Raw genomic sequence first — 20,857 nt, 5'->3', positions numbered from 1 at the left:
TTGAGTTTCCAGTTAAGGGTGGCGAACCACCAAGCCCTCCTGGGGAGATATGAGTTCAACTTGTGGGGCTCTCCACCCAAATTCGAGGACTCCCTCCAAGAGCATGACAAGAAGGAGTTTAAGGCTCTGGTGGAGGAGGGTACAGCGGCTGCCAGGGCAACCCTACAGGCAGTGTTGGATGCCATGGATACGGCTGCAAGGTCTATGGCCTCCGCAGTGTCCATGAGGAGGGCATCGTGGCTCCTGCTGTCTGGGCTATCCAGCGAGGCGCAGAACTTGTTACAGGACCTTCTGTTGGATGGCAAGGCCGTTTGTGGAACAGATAGATGTGAAATTGCATGGCCTGAAAGATTCCCGCACAACGCTTCAGACCCATGCATCCAGTGAGGAGCGCTGCCTCCACATGCTGGATGTGAGATGTGCTCTGGCCTTTTACCTGGAATGTAAAAGCCATTCAGGAAGTCCTCGCAGCTGTCCATCACCTCAGCCAAACACATGGGAGGTCGGCCGATCTCCACTCAGCGGCTCTTCAACTGAATCACCTCGTGTGTTCGTACCTGTTAAGAGCTGGCAGGGATCCCCTCACCGCCAATTGTGAGGGTGCACTCGATGAGGGCGCAAGCGTCGTCAGCTGCCTTTTTAGCCCATGTCCCCATTCAGGACACTTATAGGGCTGCCACATGGTCTTTGGTTCACACGTTCACCTTGCATTATCCGATCGTCTCCCAAACCAGAGAGGACTCCTACCCACCTCCAACAGATAATAGAATAATAGAATATCAGGGTTGAAAGGGACCTCAGGAGGTCATCTAGTCCAACCCCCACTCAAAGCAGGACCAATCCCCAACTAAATCATCAGATATAGCTTGGAATCACCTATTGTGGAAAGCATTTGAGCAATCACTCGAAGAAGAAAAGACAGTTACCTTTTCCGTAACTGGTGTTCTTCGAGACGTGTTGCTCATGTCTATTCCACATCCCGTCCTCCTTCCCCTCTGTTGGAGTTGTCTGACAAGAAGGAACTGAGGGTGGGGGGAGCGCGCAGCGCCCCTTATACCGCACTATAGAGCCGCCACTCTGGGAGTTGCTAGGGGCGCTTCCCTACAGGTACTGCTAGGGGAAAAACTTCCAGCACCGGTGCATGTGGAGAGCGCACACACCTATTGTGGAATGGACATGAGCAACACCTCTCAAAGAACCCCAGTTACAGAAAAGGTAACTGTCTTTTACTTCGACCTAACTCTCTGTAAACGTCTACACTAAAATGTAGCTTCCACTGATGTAACTCTCCCACTACACCAGCTTCAATAACTCCACCTCAGAAAGGAGCATAGTGCTTAAGTCGATGCAGTCAGTGTGGGCGCTGCATTGCTTACATTGACTGTTGCTGCCTTTCAGAAGCCATCCCACAATGCCTCACACTCACAGTTAAATTGGTTGAAGTGCTCTGGGTGAGGACACACACCGTCGACACAAGGAGTGTAGTGTGAACACGCAAAAGCGATTTAATTACTGCAGTGGCTGTATGTCAATGTAACTTAGATCGACTTAATTTTTTAGTGTAGACTTGCCCTCAGTTAATGAAGTGTAAAATCTGTTGTGGAATACCAGAACAGAAACAGAAGTATGGTAATGCTTTTATTTTAGTAAGTCACTGGTCAGTAGGATTGTCAAAAATTAGTGCATCATGAATAACTAATGCAAAGTTAAATCTATGCAGTCCTTTCTCAGAAAAGACTTTGCATATAGAACACCCAGAGTTTGTTGCTTGCTACTGGCCAGTCCAGAGTATTTCAGGTTTGCCCTCTTAGGGTGGAAGGTAATGTCTTTGGAAGAACATTGTGCTGTTTTTTTCAATGCACCACATCTTACCAACTTACTACTTTTGCTTAGCTGCTGGAAATATCTTTGATGTCTTTGAAAAGATGAGGACAAAGAGGAAAAGGTCATTGTACTGAAAGTGTCTGTTTTAAAGATACAGAACTTCTGTTTATCTTAGTACTTGTATTGCTTCTCCTACCATAGGAGTGCCTCACCGTCTGTCATAAAATCATAGAATATCAAGGTTGGAAGGGACCTCAGGAGGTCATCTAGTCCAACCCCCTGCTCAAAGCAGGACCAATCCCCAATTAAATCATTCCAGCCAGGGCTTTGTCAAGCCTGACCTTAGAGGTTTTTAACTAAGGAGATTCCACCACCTCCCTAGGTAACCCATTCCAGTGCTTCACCACCGTCCTTGTGAAAAAGATTTTCCTAATATCCAACCTAAACTTCCCCCACTGCAACTTGAGACCACTACTCCTTGTTCTGTCATCTGGTACCACTGAGAACAGTCTAGATCCACCCTCTTTTGGAACCCCCTTTCAGGTAGGTGAAAGCAGCTGTCAAATCCCCCCCTAGTCTTCTTTTCTGCAGACCAAACAATCCCAGTTCCCTCAACCTCTCCTCATGAGTCATGTGCTCCGGCCCCTTAATCATTTTTGTTGCCCTCCGCTGGATTCTTTCCAATTTTTCCACATCCTTCTTGTAGCGTGGGGCTCAAAACTGGACACACTACTCCAGATGAGGCCTCACCAATGTCGAATAGAGGGGAATGATCACGTCCCTCAGTCTGCTGGCAGTGCCCCTATTTATACAGCCCAAAATGCCGTTTAGCCTTCTTGGCAACAAGGCGCACTGTTGACTCTCATCCAGCTTCTCGTTCACTGTTACCCCTACGTCCTTTTCTGCAGAACTGCTGCCTAGCCATTCGGCCCCTAGCCTGTAGCAGCACATGGGATTCTTCTGTCCTAAGTGCAGGACTCTGCACTTGTCCTTGTTGAACCTCATCAAATTTCTTTTGGCCCAAACCTCTAATTTTTCTAGGTCCCTCTGTATCCTATCCCTACCCTCCAGCGTATCTACCACTCCTCCCAGTTTAGTGTCTCATCTGCAAACTTGCTGAGGGTGCAGTCCATGCCATCCTCCAGATAATTAATGAAGATATTGAACAAAACCGGCTCCAGGACCCACCCTTGGGGCACTCTGCTTGATACCGGCTGCCAACTAGACATGGAGCCATTGATCACTACCTGTTGAGCCCGACGATCTAGCCACAGGAGCAGGAACTCTGAGCAGGAAGCTGCACTCTTCACCCTACTTTAGATGTTAGTGATATCAACTCCTATAAGACAGGCACAGAATCTTGCGAGCCTATATTTTCATATTCTTAAGGTTCTTCTCTTTTGCTGGTTTGCTTCCTCAGTCCAAACCGTTATATAGGGGCAGTTATTATTAGTTTGGAACTCATTTTTCTCTCTCTCTTCAGCCCTAAAATAACTGTACAAGTAATGGGATCTGTATCTCTGTATTTTGGCATTTGGTTGCTTCTAGTGCATGCTATGTAATTTGTCATGTGAATCAGTGAGGAGGCAGGCAATTGCCATGTAGAGATCTTCACACCCTTCGATTTCTTCCCCCCACCCTCCGTGACATTGCTTTTCATGTGAACTGAAAAGTATTTAGGGTTGTTTTTATCCAGTATTTATGAAATGGAAAGAGGCTGGAGATATGCTAACTAAGCTGCTAGGTTAGTAAAGTGGGATAAGAAGATACCCTTTAGCAGTCATTCCTCTGCTGCCAAGCAGGAGGAGAAAATACAAGGGAAGAAGGGCCAGAGTACAAACAATTCTATGTTGGATTGACTGCCATTTGCCTGAGACCAGAGGATGAATAGTGGTGTAACCAGTTCACCAAAAACGACTAGTAGGTAAGGAAAATGTCTTTCGCCAACAAATGTATGCCAGTAAACTGGTCTGTATTCATATATCTTATCCCGCTGTAAACTATTGGAATATCTCATAAATGTACTGTGGGAAACTTTCACATTACAAATCATGAATGCTTTCATTTGAAAATATTTTTTTTCCATTCATGTATGTGCCTGTAGTAGAAATTTCTCTCCTTAATCAGAGAGAGAGCCTGCTAATTTGTATTTTATTATTTATATTATGTCAATGTAAAGGTCCCAATCAGGATTTCATTGTACTAGGTGTTGTACAGATAGATAAAGAGTTTCACAGTCTTGGTTTATGACAAGATGCAAAAAGTGGCAGAAACAGGGGTGAGGAAAACAGAGGATGAGATAGCAAGTACATAGTATAAAACCTACCATTGCATAAGGATATTATGTGACCAGCTTGTCTCACATAGAACAAACTCACTGTTGTAATTCTTCATAATTTGAATAGTACAGGAGGGCTTTTTGCCTTCCATTGGGTCACTGAGATTAAACTGAATGACTTTTCACTCAATCAGTGAATCTGTGTGAGAGATTCAGATCTTAGCACTCTTATGGCCAGATGTAAATGCCATAGCAAGTTCTCCTGAGATTTCACATTGAGCCATTGGCGCTGCAGCATTACCTTTCTCAAAAAAAGTGCAAAAACACTAAATACCGAGAGAAATGTTCTGGCAGCTATTTCTGGGTTCAAGTCCATATTAAAGAATGAGCATTTCTCCTCCTCTCGAGAAGGCCACAAAGCACCATGCCAGGCTCTACCTCATAAAATGTACTGATAGATGTGGAGCACGCTCTCTTCTGCAGCCATTACTGACTTGTGTAAATTATTCCTAGCAAATAAGCTGGGCCACCTCAGCGCTGAACTTTATCTCTTTGCATCATGACTGGAACTGACATTGGAATAAAATTACACAGTTTATCATTGGTTCTGTGTGGGTGCCTAAAGCATTTTCTGCTCCTCATTGTTCTGTGTTTGTCTCCTTTTCTTTTTTCCTGAAGGTTACTTGAGCATGCATTCTGCACTGAGCTCTCAGTCCTCTGTAGACAGTGAGCTGAGTACATCTGATGACTCCATCTCTATGGGATACAAGCTGCAGGACTTGACTGATGTCCAGGTTATGGCACGCCTACAGGAAGAAAGTATGTGACAGCAATTTCCTTTCTGTTAGTCTCGTAATTGGAATTGTAGGGAAATGCAGATAGATTTCAACTGTCCAAACATACAAGATTTTAATAGCCCACTTTAAATGTACTACATTTTCTTTTATAAGTTAACTTTAAATTCTACAGCTCTAAGATGTCCACCTACACCTGGTTGATAAGATAACATTTTCAATTAATGACACTTAAGCATAAAAATGATTGTGGAGGTGATTTTTCAAAAGTCCATACTGGAGTTAGGTATCTAATTACCATTTGTACCTTTGAAAATCTTACTCTGTGCCTTTCCATTGACTTCACTGGGAGTTGGATTAGGTCCTAGCTGAGAATTCCAGTCACTGTCTTGCATAGAGTTGCAGAGGAAGAACAAAGAAATATGGAGCAGTTGGGCTACATAATAATTCCATTCTCCACTTTCTGTAAAGAAAGATGAATTCAAACTAAAACAGGTGCAGAGAAGGGGGCTACAGGATGATCAGACAAATAGAGAACCTACCTTAAGAGAAAAGACTTAAGGAGCTTGGCTTGTTTAGCCTAACCAAATGAAGGCTGAGGGGAGAGATGATTGCTCTCTATAAATACATTAGAGGGATAAACACCAGGGAGGAAGAGGAGTTACTCAAGTTAAGGGTCAGTGTTGTCATTTGAACAAATGGACGTAAACTGAATAAGCTTGAATAAGATGAAGGTTTCTAATTGAGGAGTGACGTTCTGGAACAGCCTCCCAAGGGAAGCAGTGGGTGCAAAAAAAATTAACTGGTTTCAAGACTAAGCTTGGTAAGTTTATAGAGGGGATGGTACGATGGGACTGCCTACAATGGCATGTGGCCCATCGGCAACTGCTGGTAACAAGCATTTCCAGGGGCCAGAGATGGGACTCTAGATAGGGAGGGCCCTGAGTTACTACACTGAATTCTTTCCTAGGCGTCTGGATGATCATGGTCGCCTGTGTGCTCAGGGTCTAACTGATCACCATATTTGGGGTCTGGAAGGAATTTTCCTCTAGGTCAAATTGTCAGAGATCCTGGGTTTTCTTTTTTTTTGCTTTCCTCTGCAGCATAGGGCAAAGGTCACTTGCTTGTGTGAACTATGGTAAATGGCGGATTCTCTGTGACTGGAAGTCTTTAAATGAAGATTTAAGGACTTCAGTAACTCAGCCAGAGGTTACGGGTTTATTACAGGAGTGGGTGGATGAGGGTCTGTGGCCTGTGATGTGCAGGAGATCAGACTAGATGATCATTGTAACTGTGCTGTAGGATGCCAAATTCAGAATGAACTGCTGAGAAATAGGGCAAACACAACCCAAAACTGGTGGTTATTCTTTTTATAAGATATACCAAACCAGCCACAAAAGTAAACTCCTGCTTCACCACATTGGCTAACAAGAAAACATAAAGGCAGTTTCCTCAGGCATTCAAGTTCTTATATCACCACCAAAAACACTGGATTCAGAGATGAGTGGTTCTTTATAACCAGTCTCATCAAATAATAGTTTTTCTGATCCCAAAGGACCAATCACACACCCAGGTCAATATATAACTTAGATTTTACCCAAAAATCACGCTGGTGCCTATCCTTTAGTACAGCGGCGGGCAAACTTTTTGGCCTGAGGGCCGCATCAGGTTTCAGAAATTGTATGGAGGGCCAGTTAGGGGAGGCTGTGCCTCCCCAAACAGCCAGGTGTGGCCCGGCCCTAACCCTTATCCCCCCTGCTTCTTGCCCCCAGATGCCCCCCCCGGACTACTGCCCCATCCAACCCCCCCCCCCGTTCCCTGACAACCCCCTCCCCCCCCCCGGGACCCCTGCCCCATCCACCACCCCCCGCTCCCTTTCCCCTGACCGCCCCCAGAACCTCCGCCCTGACTACTCCCCATCACTCCCATACAACCCCCACTCCTTCCTGACTGCCCCCCCGACCCCATTCAACCCCCCTGTTCCCTGCCCTCTGACCGTCCCGCCCCCTGACCACCACCCTGAACTCCCCTACCCTCTATCCAACCCCCCCGCTCCCCGCCCCCTTACCGTGCTGCCTGGAGCACCGGTGGCTGGCGGCACTAGAGCTGCATGCCCAGAGCACCAGGACAGGTGCCTGGCTGGAGCCATCCACGCCACCATGGTCAGGCTGGGCTCTGCAGCTGCGCCGGCGGCGGGGGAAGCTGAGGCTGCAGGGCAGGAGCAGGGGGCAGGAGCTCAGGGGCCGGGCAGGAGGGGCCCACAGGCCGGATGTGGCCCGTGGGCTGTAGTTTGCCCACCTCTGCTTTAGTATCTAAAATCTAAAGGTTTACAGTAACTCCTCATTTAATGTTGTAGTTATGTTCCTGAAAAATGCTACTTAAAGCGAAATGATGTTAAGCAAATCCAATTTCCCCATAAGAATTAATGTAAATGGGAGGGTTAGGTTCCAGGGAATTTTTTTTTGCTAGACAAAAGACTATATTTTATATATATACATATACACAGTACAAGTTTTAAACAAACAATTTAATACTGTACACAGCAATGATGATTGTGAAGCTTGGTTGAGGTGGTGGAGTCAGAGGGTGGGATATTTCCCAGGGAATGCCTTACTGCTAAAAGCCTTACTGAGCCCTCAAGGGTTAACACATTGTCGTTAATATAGCCTCACACTCTACAAGGCAGCACGAATGGAGGGAGGGGAGACAGCATGGCAGAGGGAGACAGACACACACACCATGTGTGTGTGAGAGGGACGCGCATTACCCCTTTAAGTACGCTGACTACACTCTAAGTACATTGTCTTTTTAAGTAGATCAGCAAGTTGAGACAGCAGCTGCTGCCAGCAAGCTCCCTTCATCCCGAGCCCTGTTGTGTGCCCCCCCTACTTTGTGGAGGTGGGGTACAGGAGCAGGGGGAGGGAGACACCCTGACAGCACCCTTCTTCCCGCCCCCGCACAGGAGGCTCCTGGGAGTAGCTCCAAGGCAGAGGGCAGGAGCAGCACACAGCATTAGGGGGAGGGACAATTGAATTGCTTGGCAATTGATAGCCTGCTGAGCAGCTGCAGCACAGGGAACTTAGGGGGTCTGTCGGCCCACCCTGGTTCCAAGCCCCCACTAGCTAGCTCCAATGGGCTGCTCTTCTTGCAAGCAGTGGACAAAGCAGGTGACTGCCAAACAACATTATAAGGGAGCATTGTGCAACTTTAAATGAGCATGTTCTCTAATTGATCAGCAATGTAACAGCATTAACTGGAACGACTTTAAGTGAGGAGTTACTGTATTCATAAAAAGAAAAATGAGAGTTAAAATTGGTTAAATGAATCAACCTTTGAGAAGGTAACATCTTTTCTAGACAAAGGAAACGCAGTGGATCTAATTTACCTCGATTTCAGTAAGGCATTTTACACGGTTCCACATGGAGAATTATTAGTTAAATTGGAAAAGATGGGGATCAATATGAAAATTGAAAGGTGGATAAGGAACTGGTTAAAGGGGAGACTACAACGGGTCATACTGAAAGGTGAACTGTCAGGCTGGAAGGAGGTTACTAGTGGAGTTCCTCGGGGATCAGTTTTGGGGCCAATCTTATTTAACCCTTTTTATTACTGACCTTGGCACAAAAAGCGGGAATGTGCTAATAAAGTTTGCGGATGACACAAAGCTGGGAGGTATTGTTAACAGAGAGAAGGACCGGGATATCATACAAGAAGATCTGGATGACCTTATAAACTGGAGTAATAGTAATAGGATGAAATTTAATAGTGAAAAGTGCAAGGTCATGCATTTAGGGATTAATAACAAGAATTTTAGTTATAAATTGGGGACACATCAGTTGGAAGTAACAGAGGAGGAGAAGGACCTCGGAGTATTGGTTGATCACAGGATGACTATGAGCCGCCAATGTGATATGGCCGTTAAAAAAGCTAATGCAGTTTTAGGATGCATCAGGCGAGGTATTTCCAGCAAAGATAAGGAGGTGTTAGTACTGTTGTACAAGGCGCTGGTGAGACCTCATCTGGAATATTGTATGCAGTTCTGGTCTCCCATGCTTAAGAAGGATGAATTCAAACTGGAACAGGTTCAGAGACGGGCTACTAGGATGATCCGAGGAATGGAAAACCTGTCTTATGAAAGGAGACTCAAAGAGCTTGGCTTGTTTAGCCTAACCAAAAGAAGGTTGAGGGGGGATATGATGGCTCTTTATAAATATATCAGAGGGATTAATATTAGGGAGGGAGAGGAATTATTTAAGCTTAGTACCAATGTGGACACAAGAACAAATGGGTATAAACTGGACACTAGGAAGTTTAGACTTGAAATTAGACGAAGGTTTCTAACCATTAGAGGAGTGAAGTTCTGGAACAGCCTTCCAAGGGGAGTAGTGGGGGCAAAAGACACATCTGGCTTTAAGACTAAGCTTGATAAGTTTATGGAGGGGATGGTATGATGGGATAGCCTAATTTTGGCAATGAAAGATCAATTGCCAAATTATCAGCAGGTAAGTATGCCCAGTGGTCTGGGATGGGATGTTAGATGGGATGGGATCTGAGTTACTCCAGAGAATTCTTTCCTGGGTGCTGGCTGGTGAGTCTTGCCCACATGCTCAGGGTTTAACTGATCACCATATTTGGGGTCGGGAAGGAATTTTCCTCCAGGGCAGATTGGCAAAGGCCCTGGATGTTTTTCGCCTTCATAGAATCATAGAATCATAGAATCTCAGGGTTGGAAGGGACCTCAGGAGGTCATCTAGTCCAACCCCCTGCTCAAAGCAGGACCAAACCCAACTAAATCATCCCAGCCAGGGCTTTGTCAAGCCTGACCTTAAAAACCTCTAAGGAAGGAGATTCCACTACCTCCCTAGGTAACCCATTCCAGTTCTTCACCACCCTACTAGTGAAAAAGTTTTTCCTAATATCCAACCTAAACCTCCCGCTCTGCAACTTGAGACCATTACTTCTTGTTCTGTCATCTTCTACCACTGAGACAGTCTAGATCCATCCTCTTTGGAACCCCCTTTCAGGTAGTTGAAAGCCGCTATCAAATCCCCCCTCATTCTTCTCTTCTGCAGACTAAACAATCCCAGTTCCCTCAGCCTCTCCTCCTAAGTCATGTGCTCCAGCCCCCTAATCATTTTTGTTGCCCTCCACTGGACTCTCTCCAATTTATCCACATCCTTCTTGTAGTGTGGGGCCCAGAACTGGACACAGTACTCCAAATGAGGCCTCACCAGTGCTGAGTGGAGGGGAATGATCACATCCCTTGATCTGCTGGAAATGCCCCTACTTATACAAGCCAAAATGCCATTAGCCTTCTTGGCAACAAGGGCACACTGTTGACTCATATTCAGCTTTTCGTCCACCGTAACCCCTAGGTCCTTTTCTGCAGAACTGCTGCCCAGCCATTCGGTCCCTAGTCTGTAGCAGTGCATGGGATTCTTCCGTCCTAAGTGCAGGACTCTGCACTTGTCCTTGTTGAACCTCATCATATTTCTTTTGGCCCAATCCTCTAATTTGTCTAGGTCCCTCTGTATCCTATCCCTACCCTCCAGCGTATCAACCACTCCTCCCAGTTTAGTGTCATCTGCAAACTTGCTAAGGGTGCAGTCCACACCATCCTCCAGATCGTTAATGAAGATATTGAACAAAACCGGCCCCAGCACTGACCCTTGGGGCACTCCACTTGATACCGGCTGCCAACTAGACATGGAACCATTGATCACTACCCGTTGAGCCCGACCATCTAGCCAGTTTTCTATCCACCTTACCGTCCATTCATCCAGCCCAGGCTTCTTTAACTTGCTGCAGCATGGGGCACGGGTCACTTGCTGGAGGATTCTCTGCAGCTTGAGGTCTTCAAACCACAATTTGAGGACTTCAGTAACTCAGACATAGATTAGGGGTTTGTTATAGAAGTGGATGGGTGAGATTGTATGGCCTGCATTGTGCAGAAGGTCAGACTAGATTCTGACCTTAAAGTCTATGAGTCTATAATACATACAGTAATGGCAAAGTTCTTGGTTCAGGCTTGTAGCAGTGATGGAATAAACTGCTGGCTTAAGTCAAGTCTCTGGAATACATCCACAGCTTGGATGGGTCATTCAGTCCTTTGTTCAAAGCTTCAGTTTGTATCAGACAGACAGACCTCGCTTACAGACAGCCCCTGCAACCTGAAGCAAATATTCACCAGCAACTACACACCACAGAAACACTAACCCAGGAACCAATCCCTGTAACAAACCCTGTTGCCTACTCTGTCCCCATATCTACTCAAGCGACACCATCAGAGGACCCAACCACATGAGCCACACCATTAGGGGCTCATTCATCTGCACATCTACTAATGTGATATATGCCATCATGTGTCAGCAATGCTCCTCTGCCATGTACATTGGCCAAACCGGACAGTCCCTACGTAAAAGAATAAATGGACACAAATCAGGAATGGTAACATACAAAAGCCCGTAGGAGAACACTTCAGTCTCCCTGGACATTCGATAACAGATTTAAAAGTAGCCATCCTTCAACCAAAAAACTTCAAAAACAGACTTCAAAGAGAAACTACGGAGCTACAATTCATTTCAAAATTTAACACCATTAATTTGGGCTTGAATAGGGACTGGGAGTGGCTGGCTCACTACAAAAGCAATTTTCCCTCTCTTGGTATTGACACCTCCTCATCAATTATTGGGAGTGGACCACATCCACCCTGACTGAATTGGCATGGTCAACACTGGTTCTCCACTTGTAAGGTAACCCCCTTCTCTTCATGTGCCTATATTTATGCCCGTATCTGTAATTTTCACTCCATGTATCTGAAGAAGTGGATTCTTTTACTCATGAAAGCTGATGCCCAAATAAATCTGTTAGCCTTTAAGGTACTCCTCGTTTTTTTGTTTTGTTGATACAGACTAACACAGCTAACCCTTTGATAGTTTGTAGCAAGGTTCCTCCAGAGGTAAGAAGCAGGACTGAAGACACAATGGAGGTATTCCTATGGCCTCTTTTAGCTTTTGTCATGTGGAGGACATCCCATTGTTCTTACTGTGGAAAATTACAGCAACAAGATGGAGTTTGGAGTCACATGGGCAAGTCACATATTCATGCCCAATTTCCCTTGGTCATTGCACGAAGCATTTACCTACACTGCAGACAGCATGTTTACATGACAGTCCACTCAGTGTAAATGGGTGTCTCCCATGGTCCGTTGTCAACCAAGTGTTTCTTGATGAGACACTAAGTTTGAACAGTCCTTCCAAGATGGGTGTTACCTTGTGGGCGTTACCCCAGGAGCAAACATTTGAAATCCAAATATAGAACCAATACTTATAACTTCACATATAAAATGATACGTGCACACAGGTAGCATAATCAGAACCAGCAAGGTTAGGGCTCTTAACCTTTTCATAGACTCCTCACTCTACAACCTTTGTACAATATTTGCTGCAAATATATAACAGTCGTTGCAATAATGATCTATATGGTCATATTTTAGTCAGATAATGTCACACTCCCAATGCAAAATTGATGCAGGAAGTGGTGTCCCAGACTTTACAGAATGCATCACAGGAATTTCCCATTCTTGGTTCTGTATTACTACCGCTTTGAACCCAATATTAGAAGTATCAATGTATAACCAAAATGTTTTACTAAAATCACGTTTAACAATATTGTTGAAACGCTTTACAAACCCAAGGTAAAACTTGGTTAGACTAATAGTGGATTGGATCTGCTCTTGCAGTATAATGCCTGTATGTTTCATGTTATCTTCCAAGAGCTAAAGAAAATAGCTAATTTATTTATATAAGCTCTGGCAAATATTTGGAACCCAATTAACAAGTCAATGCAGATATTAACTTTCCTCATAGTGTAGGAATCTTGGCATTTAGCCATGAAAGCAATATGGTAGTGTGCCTCAGTTTCCCTTCTCACACAGCACATTAGGTCTGCAATGTCTTTTCTCCTATGTACAGTTTCAAGATTAGTTAAGGCACTAACTGTGAAATATCAGTATTACAAGGTCTTTTAGCATAAAGTGTGCTCTTACTTATCACTCTTAACATGTTCAAGGGTTTTTCCAAAAGATTAGGCACATTGTACATTTTTACAGTTCTTGGTATTAGCAACACATTAGTCACAAAAGTTAACATTAGCATTAATATTAACATCAAATTCATTGCAGGTGTATATTTACAATCATTTTTGTTATGCCACGCCTTTGCTCAATACCATTGGGGTTTTGGCATTTTAGGGTTAACCTGTGGCTTTTATTTGCAAGGTTTAATCTTTCCCTTCCTCTCTGTCCAGTAGGGTGAAAATCTGAGCTCTCTTGAATAACAGAACCCATTGGCTGGATGGGTGTGTCCTCTTTGCTAGCAACTATGTGCAAGTCTTTCTCTCCCCAGTCAGGTAATTTGCATCAACACAGACACTAGCTTGTTTTCTAGTTTTCAGATCCTCAACCTTTACCAATTCCAAGGCTGGACTCTGTCGTAAAGCAATACCATCCATTTTCACTACCATGTTAGACTCAAGGTTCTTTTGTCCTTCCATTACCAGTCTCTGCTTCCACATGGAATCAGATGTCAAGTCCACTAAGAGACTACAAGACATATCCAAAGTGTCTAGAGATGAGAGTTTACCTGCCATCCCCTGCATCCTTGTGGGTTCAGTCATAAGGCTGTTCTGCTCTGAAAAACCAGTAACCCAATCTTTCCTCAGTACCTTTGTCACAGACTGCTTACTTAAAGAATCAACATGGGGACATTCATGTCCCAACAACATTGTCGTCCCAACAACATTGTCATCCCAACAAGCTGGCCAAACTCAACCACTTGGTCATAGGGCTGTTCAAATTCCCTGACAATTTTCATTCCATCTAAAACCTTCTCAAAGCTATCCACACTGGGTCTTTCCAAAGCAAAGTCAGTGGATCTATATACCTCAGAAAGACTGGCAGTTAGGAACTGCAACAAGTCTCCAAACAAACTGTTGCTTTCTCTATACACTGATTCACCCTGAGTTAACTCTGGTCTCTGGGATCTAGTTATGACACCAACTGGATGTGACCTAGTTATAATATTATTCTCCCTAGCAGACACAAACTTAGGAAATGCCCTTCCTGGGCTTTAGTTAAATCCAAATCCAACTCTGGGACAACTGAGGTACATTCTCCTTCATTAGGCACACTGCTATTTGCAACAAGCAAACAATTGGGAAACAGTTTTTCCTTCAACAGATAAACTGTTCCTTTCCACAAACAGTAGCTTATCACACTGAGCTACTTTAAGCACATTACTTTTCCCCCCTTTCAGGCTTACTTTCACAAACTTCACTAGCCAACTCATAAAAAATCTACCCTTTTCTTTCTCAATTAGTGCTTCAACCTGACCATCAACTTTAATCTGCTCTAGATAAACATTTTCCTGATCAGTGAGTTCTTCCTGTGCCTTATCTAATTTTTAGATTCACTTCTGAGACACTAGACAGACATTCAGAAACCTCATTCACAGACAAACAGATATTTGCCACATTTCCCAGGTTAGAGTCATCCTCTCCCTGGCCATAACAAAACTGGTTAAACACAGACAACTGCTCAGAGTAACACAACATACCAACATTGTTATAAACTGGATTTGCAAGATTATGCAGTTTCTGCTGCTGTTCCATTGCTTTTTTGACTTGGAGCTCAAATCTGGCAGTTTCTTGTTGCATCTGACGAACCCTCTCCTCAGCAGCCAGACATTCCATATGCCTGGCATGGGCATCTTTCTCTCTTTCAGAAGCTTCTTTCTTTATTTTAGCCATTTTCTGTTCATGTTCAAAACACAGGCTGTCTCAGGGCTTGCAGTTTCATTGCTTCTGCTGATGCCTTCTGGCTGATCGTCACTGATCTTTAACCTTTCAAACTCTCAATATCAAAATTCAGATTTTAGTAGTGTGGGGTTCTGATCCAAAGCTTAATTGACCTGGTTCTGTGGATCCTAGCCAGACTACGCCACTGTAACCGTGCCTTAGTGGGTCACAACTGAGGATGCCAAATCAGGATGAACCGCTGAAAAATAGGGCACAAACAACCCAGAACTGGTGGTTATTCTTTTGTAAGATATACCAAACCAGCCACAAAAGTAAACTCCTGTTTCACCATACTGGCGAACAAGAAAACATAAAGGCAGTTTCCTCAGGCATTCCAGTTCTTATATCACCACCAAAAACACTGGATTCAGAGATGAGTGGTTCTTTACAATCAGTCTCATCAAATAATAGGTTCTTCTGATCCCAAAGGACCAGCCACACACTCAGGTCAATATATAACTTAGATCTTACCCAAAAATCACGCTGGTGCCAATCTTTTAGTATCCAAAATGTAAAGGTTTATTCATAGAAAGAAAGGTGAGAGTTAAAATTGGTTAAAGGAATCAGTTACATACAGTAATGGCAAAGTTCTTGATTCAGGCTTGTAGCAGTGATGGAATAAACTGCTGGCTTAAGTCAAGTCTCTGGAGTATATCCACAACTTGGATGGCTCATTCAGTCCTCTGTTCAGAGCTTCAGTTTGTAGCAAGGTTCCTCCAGAGGTAAGCAGGATTGAAGACACAATGGAGGTGTTCCCAGGGCCTTTTATAGCTGTTGTCATGTGGAGGACATCCCATTGTTCTTACTGTGGAAAATTACAGCAACAAGATGGAGTTTGAAGTCACATGGGCAAGTCACATGTTCATGCCCAATTTCCCTTAGTCATTGCAGGAAGTCATTAGCTACACTCCAGACAGCATATTTACATGGCAGTCCACTCAGGGTAAATGGGTGTCTCGCATAGTCCATTGTCAACCAAGTGTTTCTTGATGAGCCACTTAATTTGAACAGTCTCTCCAACATATGTTGGGCATTACCTTGTGGGTGTTACCCCAGGAGCAAACATTTGAAATCCAAATATAGAGCCAATACTTATAATGTCACATATAAAAATGATATATGCATACAGATAGTAGCATAATCATAAACAGCAAATCATAACCTTTTCATAGACACCTCACTCTACTACCTTTGTACAATATTTGCTGCAAATATATAACAGTGGTTGCAACAATGATCTATATGGTCATATTTTAATCAGATAACGTCACAATCATGATGGTCCCTTCTGGCCTTAAAATCTGAGTTTTAGTGTTATAACTTAATAATAATAAAAAGCCTGTTTATCATAGTCTTAGAACTTCAAACTTAAAATTCTATCCAGAAACATATGAAAAGATTGCTCAATTCAGAAGACCTTCTTAGATACTTAGGGTGACTGGGGGGAGAGAATGGGGTTATCCTACAAATGAGGGTTAGTAATGAGGAGCATTTATTCCACACCTTTGACAAAGGGGCTTTGAGATAAGTATCAGTTAAATAGATTATTTCACATTGGACAGAGGCTAGTGTTTGAATGATAGGGAAAAGGAGTTGTTCGTAGTACAACTGAGGATCCAAAGAGGGATGGATTGAAAAATGCCCCTTTGCTCGCTGACCTATGCAGTTTGTAAATGGAAATACAAATCTTTCCCTGAACCTGTTGGAAAATCTGGTAGGTACAATATTACATATGAAAACTGTAATTGAATACATTCTCTTACTTCATGTTAATAATGTACTTAAACTGCTTATTATCAAAATTGCAGTCACAACCACATGCTTAATTACTCCCTACAGTGCACGTACAATATATTCTGTGAACTCTAAACCTGTAAGTAAATATATTCTTAGCCCTATAGGTGGCTCCTGTAGTCTATAGCAGTGGTTTTCAAACTTTTTTTCTGGCAACCCAGTTGAAGAAAATTGTTGATGCCTGCGACCCAACCAAGTTGCACCCAGCCAATGGGAGTGCGGAGCTGCTGCTCATGGAGGGGGCAGCATGCGGAGCCCCATGCTGCTGCTCCTGGGGCGCAGCGCAGTGTCAGAACAGGCATAGACTAGCCTGCCTTACCCGAGCAGCACCGTTGACGGGACTTTTAACGGCCCGGTCAGCAATGCTGACCAGAGCCACTGCGACCCGGTGCCTTATATTCCGTGACCCAGTACTGGGTCGTGACCCACAGTTTGAAAACCACTGGTCTATAGAACAATAATTATGAATACTGCACCCCACCCATCTATACCATATTATTATTCCTTTAGAGCAATACATCATAACTTGTGACTGATTTTCATAAAAATGGTGGTTCTTCGAGTGCTTGCTCATGTCGATTCCATTCTAGGTGTGTGCACACCCACCTGCACAGTTGTCAGAGACGTTTGCCTTAGGATCAGCTGTAGCGCCCCCTTAAGTGTTGTGCTCATGCGTCAGTATATCAGGCACCGCTGGCTCTTTGCCCTCTCAGTTCCTTCTTATCGCCTGTGAGGGTTGGTTGGAGTGCCTCCTCTTTACAATTCGGAAGAGCATTAGCAATTCTTCATAGACCTTTGTTCTACCTAATATGTACATAGCTAATAGTAGTTAGATAGTCTTTGTGTTGTTAAGTTAGAGTACTTAGAGTCCCGTCTGGGACTTGGTCCCTGAGTGGGGCATGCCCCGCTCTCTCGGCTTCAAGTCATGTGTGTCATGTAGCAGGCCAGAGACCCCCATGAGAACTGCCTGAAGTGTTTGGGGGAAGCCCATAGAAAGGACAGGTGTTGTATTTGTAAAAACTTTCATCCTTGCACACACAAAGAGCAGGATATCCGCTTAAGGACCCTCTTCATGGAGGCTGCGCTTTGTCCTGCGTTGGAGCCCTCTGCAGCAGAACCCACACCGAGTACTTTGGCTTCGGTGCGAAAGAAGCACCAAAGAAGAGGAGCCCCTCGGCACCGAAGGACAAGGGGGCTGTGGGCAAAGGACCTTTGTCAGGCCACACACGCACTGTGAGGCTTTACGGGGGTACCGCTGAGGTCAGCCCCCCCAGCCCGGCTAGGGATCTACACCTGACCCCGGGAAGCGGCAAGGGTCCCCAGCCTCTCCCAGGGCTGTCAGTGCCCAAAGTGGTACTGGTGGCTAAAGAGCAAAGCCGACTGGCTGTGCAGCCGCCACGCCAGATGGATGACTTAGCCTTGCCCTTCAGTACTGGGCCATAGTCATCGGAGTGCAGCCTCGCAGGATGGCTGAGCACCCCTGGTCACCAGACTGCAGGCGCACATCTCCGTCTCTGCGGCCTCGGACCCCAGCACCATATCCCAGCTCTCCAGCTAGAAGACCCAGGTCCCTGATGCGCTCCCTGCCTACTAGACATGCGACTCCGGAGCCGCAATGCCATTTCCTGTACTGGCGAACTTCTGGCCACAGGTTGCCTAGACCCCGGTCACCCTCCCCCAGGCAGTCTCTTAGACATCGACCATGGTTCTGGAGGGGCCGCCCAGGATCACAGTGCCACTCCTGGTCACCAGAGGCAGCAGGCAAACCTGGGCCTCGACTACTCCACCGTGGTCGCCGGAAGGTTAGTGGTCTGGGTCATAAGCGCCAACTCCATGGGTGCTCCGGGGCTGGAGCACCCACAGGGAAAAATTAGCTCCTCCTTTCTTGCCTCTTTCTCCCCCCACAACATGCCGTGTCCCCGCTCCTCCCCCTTCCTCCCAGTGCTTCCTGCCCCTCCCACTGCCTAAAAGCTAGGACTTTCCGTGAGGGAAGGGGAGGAGTGGCAATGTGGCACGCTTAGGGGAGGAGGCGGAGAAGAGGAAGGGCAGGGATGGAGACTTGGGGGAAGAGGGTGGAATGGGGGTGGGAAGGCAGCAGGGCTGGGGTGGGAAAAGGCAGGGTGGGGCAGGGACTTTGGGGAAGGCATGGAATGGGGGTGGGGTGAGGACGGGGCAGGGGCAGGAAGAGGCAGGGGATCGAGCACCCACCGGGCAGAGGGGAAGTCGACACCTATCGTCTGGGTTGAACTGGAAGTTTAGCCCTTCACCCCGAAAGGGGAACTCTCCACCTACGCGGGAGACCAGTGCAGCACCGGCCACAGTGCCATTACAGCAGGGAACGTGGCCCACCCAGTGGCTATATTTGAACCCTTGGGGAGGTGCCAGTGATGCCGTCATATATTCCCAGCCCTCCCTGACCGACTCGAACAAGCCAGCCACGGTACTGCCGGCACAGCAGTCAGAGCGCGGTACCAAGCCAGATGCAGGAACAGCACACCAGACACTGGCATCGAGGGGGCCATGCTCTTCCTCTAGTGGTACAGCCCTTGGCATCATTCCTGGATGAGGCGGAGGAGGCCAACGACCTCTTCAGTGTGATTTCGGCCACCACCCCTGCTCAGGTCACATTGCCAATCCACCCAGGGGTCCTTACAATTACCAAGTCATTGTGGCAAACCCCCTCCTCTATTCCGCCAACCTCTAAGAAGGCAGAAAAGAAATACTATGTCCCTGTAAAGAGTTTTGAATATCTGTATACACATCCCCCTGTGCCATCACTGGTCATGTCCGCAGTGAACGAAAGAGACAGACAAGGTCAAGTTAGCAGCACACTGAAGAACAAAGATGCCAAAAGACTAGATTTGTTTGGCAGAAAAGTTTGACTGCTAGTCTACAGTTCAGGGTGTCTAATCACCATGCCCTGTTTGGTAGATATAATTTCAATCTGTGGGACTCTCTGAATAAGTTTAAAGAGGCCCTCCCATAGGATCATGCCTAGGAGTTCGCTGCTCTGGTGGACGAAGGCACGTCAGTCGCCGGGGAGTCCTCCAAATGGCCTGGGACACTACTGACTCAGGAGCCAGGGTGGTTGCATCTGCGGTGGCCATGAGACGCAGTTCTTGGCTGCAGTCCTCTGGTTTGTCCCAAGAAATGCAGGCCACGATCCAGGACCTTCCTTTCAAGGGTACAGGGCTGTTCTCCAAGCTGATGGACTCAAGGCTCCATGGTCTTAAAGACTCCTGAGGCACCCTCCGATCCCTGGGCCTTCATACCCCATAACAGTCCAGGAAGCCTTTCCATCCTCCTCCTCCCTCTCTACAGTCTAGGTCCTGGGGAACTCCCAGAGTGGGTTCCTACAGGAGGAAGGATAAAGACAAGGGGCATAAGTGGTGATATCCGTTGTCTTCCCACCCGGCTGCACTACCTGACCATCCCAGAAACCAGGGAGGCCAAAAGCATACATTTTGAGGGTGCACCCAAGGACAACTCCTCAGTCAGTTTACTGGATCCGTCCCTCTCATTCCTCAACTGCCTCTACCCTTTCTGGTTGGCCTGGTCCAGTATTACCTCGGACCATTGGGTGCTTACAAATGGAAGAATTGGTAGGGGAAGTAGAAGTGGGTGGCAACATAGGCAGTGACCATGAGATGGTTGAGTTCAGGATCCTGACAAAAGGAAGAAAGGAGAGTAGCAAAATACGGACCCTGGACTTCAGAAAAGCAGACTTTGACTCTGTTAGGGAACTGATGGGAAGGATCCCCTGGGAAGCTAATATAAGGGGGCAAGGAGTCCAGGAGAGCTGCCTGCATTTTAAAAAAGTCCTATTGAGGGTGCAGGAACAAATCATCCCGAAGTGCAGAAAGAATGGCAAATATGGCAGGCGACCAGCTTGGCTTAACAGTGAAAGCTGAAGTACTCAATGGTTTTTTTGCCTCGGTCTTCACAGACAACATCAGCTCCCAGACTGCTGCATTTGGCAGCACAGTATGGGGAGGAGGTGAGCAGCCCTCAGTAGTGAAAGAACGAGTTAAGGACTATTTAGAAAAGCTGGACATGGGTCTAGATCTAATGCATCTAAGGGTGCTGAGGGAATTGGCTGATGTGATTGCAGAGCCATTGGCCATTATCTTTGAAAATTCATGGTGATTGGGGGAAGTCCTGGATGATTTAAAAAAGGGAAGAAAGAGAACCTTCACTTCAGTCCCGGCAAAATCATGGAGCAGGTACTCAAGGAATCCATTTTGAAGCACTTGGAGGAGAGGAAGGTGATCAGGAACAGTCAACATGGATTCACCAAGGGCAAGTCATGCCT

At 45.9% G+C, this 20,857-nt stretch overlaps 1 protein-coding gene across 1 annotated transcript in view; it reads left to right on the top strand.

Moving 5' to 3' along the window:
• The window catches only part of LOC123377740 (SLAIN motif-containing protein-like), a 76,859-nt gene that overhangs the window by 36,267 nt on the left and 19,735 nt on the right, over positions 1-20,857 (top strand). The window contains 1 exon segment of the mRNA XM_045030968.1: positions 4,781-4,921. Coding sequence (XP_044886903.1) covers positions 4,781-4,921 — 141 coding nt within the window.

Source organism: Mauremys mutica, chromosome 9, assembly GCF_020497125.1.
Source record: "Mauremys mutica isolate MM-2020 ecotype Southern chromosome 9, ASM2049712v1, whole genome shotgun sequence".
Classification (NCBI taxonomy): domain Eukaryota; kingdom Metazoa; phylum Chordata; order Testudines; family Geoemydidae; genus Mauremys; species Mauremys mutica.
The sequence above is the reverse complement of the archived record's forward strand: the minus strand, read 5'-3'. Positions and strand labels throughout refer to the sequence as shown.